The sequence below is a fragment of the Sprattus sprattus genome (assembly GCF_963457725.1).
Source record: "Sprattus sprattus genome assembly, chromosome: 13".
Lineage (NCBI taxonomy): Eukaryota > Metazoa > Chordata > Actinopteri > Clupeiformes > Clupeidae > Sprattus > Sprattus sprattus.
In genome coordinates this window covers 11,267,264-11,276,884 of record NC_137911.1, presented here as the reverse complement: position 1 = coordinate 11,276,884, position 9,621 = coordinate 11,267,264, and the positions used below count along the sequence as shown (strand labels likewise).

The window sequence follows — 9,621 nt, the reverse complement described above, 5'->3', positions numbered from 1 at the left end:
TGTTGCCAGCAGAGACTGAAGCATAGTTCCTTTTTTCTATGGGGGGACTGGGTGGGGGGTGTTACCAAACAAAAGGTGATCGCTGAATCAGTTCCTTTAAATGGAGAGGGTTTCTTTAGTCGCTTTGGACAAAATCATCTGCCAAATATTTAAACTATAAGCTATTCTCCAGAAACTTCAGAAATCGTCAGGGTTTAGTGGTCGGTGGAACATTTCTTGACACGTATGACACCTCCTCACAAATCACCATTAAGTACTTTCTTCCGCTTGTCTGATTTCATAGATTTGGGGTCACTTAAGATGCAGTGTCCCTGAGTGTGTGGGTCTTTATGTAGTTGTGTATGGCTCTGTGTGAGAGGGTGGCTTGGAGGCTTATGTCCTCAATACCCAGTGTAAATTTAGGATACTATTTATAGCTCTGTGACACACACAGCTTGCAGCTGTTAGGAAATCACCCTGTCGGTGTGGATTGGTCATGATTCTACAGAAAACCAGAGGACGCTAGTGAACGCTGTACTGAGGTACTGAGCAAGGACTGTGTGTTTGCATGAAATGTGTGTATGTGTGCAGACGGCTGTGTGTGTTCCTATTGCTAAACATAGGCTGGACTGTAAAAAGCCGAAAGCTGCAGTCTAGATCTACACATACTGATTATTTCTATGGATTTCTTTGGAAACTGGAAACATTTGTCTGTGTGGGGAAGCTCTCTAGTTTGGAAAAAGGGATTAGACATGGATAGACTTCTGTTGATGTTCTTAGATTCGTTTGTGCAAACCTGAGAAGTTATATTTTAAGATTGGCATCCGCAATATTTTAGTTAAGGTTCACATATGTATCATGCACTAAATACTAAGATGGTTGTATTTCAGTGCTCTCAAGATTTGCATGGGGTGCATTACATGAGGATGGAGGACTATGGCACTGATACAAAGACAATGCAGTTACTTCCAATCCTATTCAGCCCTTTGACTGTTGGGAATGATGAGTTGAAGAAAGAAATGTAGATATAAAATGTATGACCTTTTTTTCGGTAACCCGAAGTGTGTTAAATAACCTTTAATTTAATTTTGGTGGGGTTCCACTAACAATGTCGTAAGATGAGAAGGATTTGTCTTCGAGCAAGTGTTATCTTTAGTTCATTTAGCCAAGAGATACTAAACAACGAGAATATACAAGGTCTTTAATATAATATAAGGTCTATAATAATAATATAGTATATGCTTCGTATATCATTATAGGCCAAGGTTTGGTAAATAGTGTGGTTTACCGGCCTACCACTAATCACAAATTACAGATTTAGTCAGTAAAAGTGCCTTAACCTGAATGGATGCTGCAGATATGCATCCAGAAATGGCATGGTAGGTAGGCCTGCACAGCCACAATTTCAAGCAGACTGACCTAATGGGCTTTGTGAACCAGTTCATCTCTTCTTCAGACTCCCAGTTCTGAGCATTTCACAATACATGAACTTCTTCAATTGCTTTCTCTTGAAATCACACAGGAAAGAGTGTCTGTTTGTGTCGGTTTGCAATGGGGGACTTCCAGCAGTATGATCCGGACTTTTATCAGACAGGCTATTACATAGACGACCAAGGTCAGGTGGGCTACAGCTATGACCCAAACTACGCTCTGAGTCCAGAGTACCAGGAAGGGTAAGTGAAACTAGACTAGAGAAGGGAGATGAGAACTTCATCGGTTCCTCTTCACTCTTGTGTGTTTTTCCTTTAGAGCTTTAGACATAGATTTGTTTAAATCAATCATTTGTACCAGAATTCTAAAGACTATTCTATTCTATAATCATATTTTGAGAGCATCAGTATTTAATCACAGTAATGGATGTTTTCAGGTGGTACTGATTTGTTGTGGCCACTGTAGCCTACCATGGTACTAATTCTGTCTGTAGTCTGAAAATGCCAAGTATGATCCTTCAATTCCATCCATAATAATGTTTGTATAACATATAATAATCATTGTTGTATTGTTGTCATTTACTTGTAGTGAGGGTGTGTATGACCCCTCAATGGACTCAGCCTACACTGGGCAGGTCTTTCAACCTCAGGTGCCTCCTGGGACAACAGAGTACACGGGAGATGGCTATGAGGAAGAGCCCCCCCTGCTGGAGGGTATAGACTATACAGCCATTCCACTAATGCTACATACTCATATGTATACGCATTGTGCACATTTTAATATAAACCAGAGTTATACATTTATGTTTACTAAAAAAAAACTCAAAATTAAATCTATCCATGATATATTATGCTCAAAATAAGCAAGTCTACTTATGTACCTTCAAGCACTCTTATCTGTAGGAGGCCAGTTGTCATTAGCCAAATATCAACAGTTCTGCAAATAATTTCAGTAATCAGGGCAATAACAAGACCTGCCCTACCCACTGCCCTTTGACCAAGCTTCAGTAGTTGAACACTGCAGATGTGTGTGTGTGTGTGTGTGTGTGTGTGTGTGTGTGTGTGTGTGTGTGTGTGTGTGTGTGTGTGTGTGTTTGTGTGTGTGTGGGTATGATGACACAGAGCTGGGCATTAACTTTGACCACATCTGGCAGAAGACGCTAACTGTGCTGAATCCCCTGATGCCAGTTGATGGCAGCATCATGAATGAGACAGACCTGACTGGACCCATGCTGTTCTGTATTGCCCTGGGAGCCACCCTGCTGATGGTACACGCAAACACACACTCATACACGCAAACACTAATACACACAAACACACACTATTACACGTGAACACACACTAATACATGCAAACACACACTTATACACACACACACACACTAATACACACACACACACACTAATACATGCAAACACACACTTATACACACAAACACACACTAATGCACACACTAATACACGCAAACACACACTCATACACGCAAACACACACTCATACACGCAAACACACACTAATACACGCAAACACACACTAATACACACAAACACACACTAATATAAAAGTCACACACCACTGATAGCGCTAATATTCTTCAGATCACACATTGGAATCCACATACGACATCTATATTCACAACACATGTGTAAATGCATCAGCATACAGTACATAAGATGTCACAGCTTACATTAAAATTAAAATTCCAACTGGTATAGTTCTGTAGTGTATAAATTACAGTATAAAACATGAAATCTATAATGCTCTTTACATGCATTGTATGTGTCTTTGGGATCATGTTTTGTGTGTTGCAGGCTGGGAAGTCTCACTTTGGTTATGTGTATGGCTTCAGTGCTGTAGGATGCGTGGGGATGCACTTGCTATTAAATCTCATGAGTGGGTGTTCAGTGTCGTGTGGGTGTGTGGCCAGTGTGCTGGGCTACTGCCTCCTCCCAATGGTGGCGCTGTCTGCGTTTGCTATCTTATGCTCTCTACAGTAAGTAAACTCAATGACGTATGACAAACGCCAAAACAGTTATTGCATTTATAAATGTATTCCATTCCACAATCGTGTAGACACCCATTGTCCCAACCTTATTCTGAATTATATTTTGTGTACAAATACATAAAGGTAGCGTGTTCAACACTAAGTCCATCATATGGTTGCTGTTCATTTGAAATATGGACTTCAGTTCACTGGTTAGAATATTGTGTCCTTACCTTTATTGTATATGGATGAGGGTCATTACTAGAGCGAATGGCGTAAGATGCTGGTTATTTTTATGTGATCGATACTAAAATAGCCATTCAGTTGCTTTGCAGATCATGATGGTAAGATGAAGAGGAGAGGTCATTAAGGGTCATTAATGTTTCCTGTTTCTTAATTATTTCCCAGAGGGCTGCTGGGTATGTTCCTCGCCTCGCTTGTGATTGTCTGGTGCAGTCACTCTGCATCGAAGATCTTCAGCACCACTCTGGGATTGACAGGACAGAGACTGCTGGTAGCCTATCCCTGCGGTCTACTCTACGGGGTATTTGCCCTACTCTCAGTCTTCTGACCAATCACACGGCTCATTGGCTCATTGTCTGTATTACCTCAGGGACCGACTACTGACCTTCCAGTGACCTATCAAAGGACAACAGACTGTTCACCCTCTTTGTTGTAAATATAGCCCTGTTTTGATAACAAATATGATGAAACGATTAATAAAACATGATATCTAACAATACCGTGTGTGGGCAAATATAGTCACATGAAGGCAAATATAAACCTGATAAACAGGCTTAATAATTCAGTGGAATTTAAACTGTCTGATCCCATGAATTATTTATATGTGCACTGATGTAACCATGTCATAGTGTGACCGTATGGGTGTGTATAGGTGCAGATGTGTGTCTGCACTGGTACCTCTTTAAAGAGCGCGTGTACACCGATACCTCTTTAGAACTAATGTCCATGATAGGGGTTCTAGTCAATGGGCTCTGTCTCCCTTCAGCCACAGCAAAGAGCATGTCAGCTAACATGACAGCTACTGTTTAGAAGCTGTCCCAATATGTTAAACACAGTCTCGTGACCCTGATAGTGTATCTATAGAACAGTCTTCCACTACAGCTCACGTACACAGGCAAGGAGGTAAGGTGTGTGAATTTGAGCAGAACCTTTGACTGTGTTCAGTGGGTGATGACCAGGTGGTTTAAGCAGCGTTGTTTGTTGGCAAATCTGAATTTATTTTAAAGGCGCATATAAGGACACTTGTGACATAATTCCACTAAAACATCATCAGCAGATTTGCTTCTTAATTATTAAGATTGATCCTAAAATAATTTGGACAAGTCAAGTTTAGAAAGTTTATGTCCATCTGAAGTGTAGAAGAGCACATTAGAATTGGGTATTTTCTTTGTGTGCTTCTACTGGTAATATACCGTGATCATGGTGGTATGAAACTTCATTCTATATTTTGTCACAATTATTTTCACAAAAAAAAATACAAATATAAACTGAAAACATTATACAATTGCCAGCCCAGCCCTTTTCTCTCTGAATAAATGAGTATAGTACAAAGTGGTTAAAAAAGTAACATCACTGGCATCTTTTTAGTTTGTGCACTCCCAATATGTGTGTCTCATTCCAATAATAGGACATCTGTGAAACCATGAAACCAATATAAAATATTTACAAAAAGTCAACAGGGTGAGAGAACAGCTCTGTTTGTGTTCAGTTCATGTGCTTTAAGTCAAGTTAATTTAAGTCCCGTTCCTAAACAGCAGGTTCACACCACTATAGGGTGCCTTGGTTGCAGATTCCTTCCCAGCTTGCATTGGGACCTTGGACTTATGGTCTCTGTCTTGGGGGCCTGTTGCTGTGGAGGGACCCCTTAATAAAAAACATACAGGAAACAGTGACACAAACATCAATGAAGCACACATTCTGGATACAAGTATATATTAAGCTCTTGAAGACCCAAATCTTCAGAGAGCACCTCCTGTCCTAACTTGAACATCGACTAGTGAACATTCCTGCACTTTTCTTTTGATATGTCTAAACTCTAAATGTAAGGTAGTATTTATTGTTACACCAGGCTCTATTGCTCGTAGCTTGACTGTTCTCTCCCTTGTACGTCGCTTTGGACAAAATCGTCTGCTAAAAGACTAAATGTAATAAAGCATATTTAGTCCACACAGGTGCCATGCGCATCCACAGCATAACATTCAAAGCCTTACACAACTTAACTTATGTTGTGTATACATTATTTCACGTTAGTTTAATCCCAACATGACAAAAATCCATATTTAAAATAACTAGCATCCTATGTCTTTTACTGAGTAGATGATTTCAGGCAGACTATTCTATTGTAAAGGCTACGTTACATTTTTCATGCTCTAAACTGCATTACAGACTGCCATAGGCTGGTCGTTTCTTATGGCCTACTCACCACATAGAGTTTCGAGAGATCACTGAAGAGGACCTGTCCCGCACTCACTTTGTCCCGCACGCCACGCACTGTCCCGTTCTTACTAAAGATGTTCACACGTTTTCCACTGAAGTGTTCTTCTTGCGTTGCACTCGCGTACATCAGCAGGTCATCCTGATCGCTCCCGCTATCATCCGGCTCCACGCTACCAAGCCCGCTAAGGTGCCCGTTTGCTTCGCTTGTCACCGGAGAGACTGCGCGCTCAGGCTCGGATGTGCAGGTGGCATCTGAGTCAACTGAGTCTGTTCCCGAGCTGGCATCTTCGCGAAACACCTCTCGAAGGACACGGCCACTGCGTGCTGACGCGACACGAAACCGCACTGTCCTCTCTGCTTTGTCCTCCTTGCGTCTTAAGAAGTCTGCCATCGGAAAGAAAGGGATGCTAGATTTACATGATAGATTGACTAGCGAACAGAGCCGTCGTTAAAAAGCAACGACATCCATTTAGACATCCTTTCAGGGTGCACGTTGTGGACTAGGTGATGGAGATAGGATGTGGTCCCTTAATATTGAATGAGGGCCTACCATGGCGACAGAAACCCAATAGCTTTTAATGAATTAGTGATTGTGACTTTTGAGACAGCTTTATTAGAAACTGGCAACCCATTAGACGCGACATGTCAAAAGTTCAGTGCCTTTGGGGAAAACCCACATGCCAGGAAACATTAGAGGAGGAATTGTATTAACTTCGCTTGAACACTCACCGTCTACAGTTACTGGATGTGATATAATCCATGGATGTGTTTTTGCACAATTTATGTTAAAGTGGGACACCGTTTTTGAACTTTGTCTTGTGTGTCCTTAACGTTGGCAATTTTACCACTCCAAACCACTGGGTGGCAATAACGCAACATTAAGTCGAAGACAGAAGCCGATAGAACCACTTCAGCAACAAAGCTTATTTACTGTTTCCAACTGCTACTTTGAACTGCGCATAATTAAGCACATTATAATTGGAGTAACATTAGACTTTTGGTCAATTTGCCGTACATGTAGGCCTACTTAAATGTGAGTTCACCTCTGTCAACATGTACTTTCCCGAGCGTGAGCGTTGAGTTTCTTAATAATTTAGCTAGCTAGCAAACCATACAGCTCCGCTGAACCAGCCACGACGGTGCGGGGATCAAGAGTTTTGAAACGTAGTCTGATCGTCTTTTCAGCATGTCTTTGTAGTTTATCTATGTGCCTAACCTGAACCGGTTGCGACCGAATTGTAAACTTTCGAGCTCCACCTCTGGATTTACAGTTGTGGATGCAGCAATGCATTCTCTTAATATAGAAAACTCCACATCAAGCTGAGCTATTGTAAGATCAAGGCTAGATAGTACCGTAAATATGACGATACGTGAACATTTAGGAATAGAAAGACAGACTTACAGTGTGTGAGTGTTTCACTAACTTTTTAACACTAAATGATGTGTGCTATGTCTGTGCTGTAGCCAACTTATTAACCCTGTAGTCTCTGACACCCAGGATGCAGCTATGGGGAATGGTCGGGCAGTATTGTGCAGCCTGCCTGTCGTAGCAGTTTGCCTTGCAGCGCTAATGTTTGCCAACCTACTGCTCTATTTGTACCTGGACTCCCTGTACCCGAGTTTTGTCTTCCCGTCCCCGCATCGGCACTGCCCACCTCGCCACTTTAAGCTCGGCACCATGAACGACTGTGTGCCCTGGCTGCAGTGTCCGGAGGTACGAGCTGACATCCGCAGGCTGAAGATGGTTGGACAAGGGGCAGTAAAGAAGGTGAGAGTAACTGGAAACTAGGTTAGCATGGTTGGGTGAGAGCGAGATACTCTCCTAATTGAAACCGTGTTAACATATTTCTGTGTTATTGTACAGTGCTGACAACGTTAATAACCCATTTAATACAGAATTGATCCTATATGTGTACGTGTGTATGTTTGTGTAGGTGTACCTGTCAGAGTGGAGAGGACAGAAGGTGGCCGTGTGTGCGCTTTCCTCTGAGGCCTATCGAGCTGACTTCCTTCACGGTCTCTCTATGCTGCGTTTGCTCCAGAGCGCGCGCGTGGTGCAGCTCGTTGGGGCCTGCGAAGGAGATGGCGTCTTTGTCACCGAATACCACCCCTTGGGCACCCCATTGGGCCTTGATGAGGCCCTGGTGGTCCCACGTTACCGTAGCAGTGACACGTGGCCGACCCGTTTACGCCTGGCACTGGACTATGTTGTTTTTCTCAGTTTTCTCCACGACAGTCCAGCAGGCGTGCGAGTCATGTGTGACTCAAACGACCTCAGTAAGACCCTCAGCCAGTTTCTGCTGACCGCAGACTTTCGGCTGGTAGCCAACGATCTTGACGCTCTACCAGAGGCAACCCCTGGAGGTCAAGGGGTTAAGTGTGGCCCTCGGCAGCTCACGGGGGACTTTGTGGCTCCAGAACAGCTGTGGCCCCATGGGGAAGACAAACCCTTCTCAGACGAACTCATGCCCAGCTACAGTGAGAAGACAGACATTTGGAAAATTCCAGAGGTCACAAGCTTCTTGCTAGGGCATGTTATAGGAAGTGATGTCATACATTTTCATCTGTTTCAGATCCATGCAGACTGTAAGAAACAGGACCCTAGACAACGGCCTACAGCAAAGGAGGTTCTAAATGTGTACCGTGCTGTGTATGACACCATGGTAGAGAACCAGCAACAATCGCGAGACATGCTCTAGGAAAGAGACGGACACTTCTAGTATGTGTAGTGCACACTGAAAAAATGGGTTGATTAAAGTATTGGGAGAAAATGTGTGAAGGTGCTGCAATTATTATGGCGTTCAAACTGCTCAAGTTGTTCTTAAATACGACAACTAATATTATAATATTTAATTGGTTAAAAAAGAATGTTGGATTTACAGTAACGATAACTTATACCCTCTTAACCTATGCATTCCATTATCAGTTTCACAGGAAATGTATGATTTTTCCAAATTTAGACATCTGACTTTTTCTGTATTTCACTTAACTGATACATCACAAATTAGCCAAACTAATTGGACCAACCAAAGTCTGAGAATGTGGAATGGTGTCACTCCTTCTGCAAACACCTAGCTTATGTTATTAAGAGATAAAACTCATTTTAGGCTGGAAGGTCACAGGGACGTTGCTAAGTTAGATGGGATATGAATCATATGGCAGAGTGTTTAAATGGACTGACCTATCAGATCCTAACAAGCGCTTTAATGCGATAAATCTCACTTACCAGTACTTGCCCTTCTGATGATCAACGTATGTTTTTTTTTCATGAGCAGATATTATATATTAATAATGTCGCAGAAATCCGTAGGGGTGATCTGAGAGGGGTTTACATTGATTTTGGTGATAGGTGTGTGAAGTGAAAAGAGCAGTGTAGTGTTGTGTATAGCAATTTTTCTGGGTCTTGTGGGATGCCATATTGACAGTGGTAGCTACATAAATATGTCATGAGTATCTGTTTTTTACACAAGAGGGCATATGTGAAAACATTTAAGGTGCAGCCAGTGTTTCTTGTGGTGGAAATACTGAAACGTTTCACAACCTATATGGATGACACAAATTTGAATGATAGTAGTTGACCATTGTTATTATTATTATTGATTATTAATATAAGGGGACACTGCTCATTAGTCATTAATATCAGTGTTATATCATTATAAGTCTAAACGCATTTTTATTTCCTTTTACGCCTATAACTAAATCTAATTTTTTAACAAGATTGGTCCCACACATGTAAGAGACAGGCAGTTTCCTCAGAATTAAGAATGA

At 41.9% G+C, this 9,621-nt stretch overlaps 2 protein-coding genes across 4 annotated transcripts; both read left to right on the top strand.

Annotated features, from left to right (window-relative positions):
* Window positions 1–427: 427 nt before the first annotated feature.
* LOC308374680 (protein YIPF5) lies at window positions 428–4,135 on the top strand. Of its 3 annotated transcripts, none has more exons than XM_080850573.1 (6): window positions 428–521; window positions 1,502–1,652; window positions 1,999–2,123; window positions 2,532–2,677; window positions 3,221–3,402; window positions 3,802–4,135. In XM_080850573.1, exons 2-6 carry the CDS (start codon window positions 1,531–1,533, stop codon window positions 3,962–3,964), a joined length of 738 nt encoding a protein of 245 aa, XP_080706699.1. In that variant the 5' UTR covers window positions 428–521; window positions 1,502–1,530; the 3' UTR covers window positions 3,965–4,135. The 3 variants fall into 3 exon arrangements, with proteins under 3 accessions (XP_080706699.1, XP_080706701.1, XP_080706700.1); XM_080850574.1 differs by lacking the exon at window positions 428–521 and adding an exon at window positions 673–1,013; XM_080850575.1 differs by lacking the exon at window positions 3,221–3,402.
* A 2,616-nt stretch (window positions 4,136–6,751) lies between these two features.
* Window positions 6,752–8,605, top strand: pomk (protein O-mannose kinase). Its single transcript, XM_080849554.1, has 3 exons — window positions 6,752–6,886; window positions 7,352–7,621; window positions 7,788–8,605. Exons 2-3 carry the CDS (start codon window positions 7,361–7,363, stop codon window positions 8,550–8,552), a joined length of 1,026 nt encoding a protein of 341 aa, XP_080705680.1. The 5' UTR covers window positions 6,752–6,886; window positions 7,352–7,360; the 3' UTR covers window positions 8,553–8,605.
* Window positions 8,606–9,621: the final 1,016 nt, after the last annotated feature.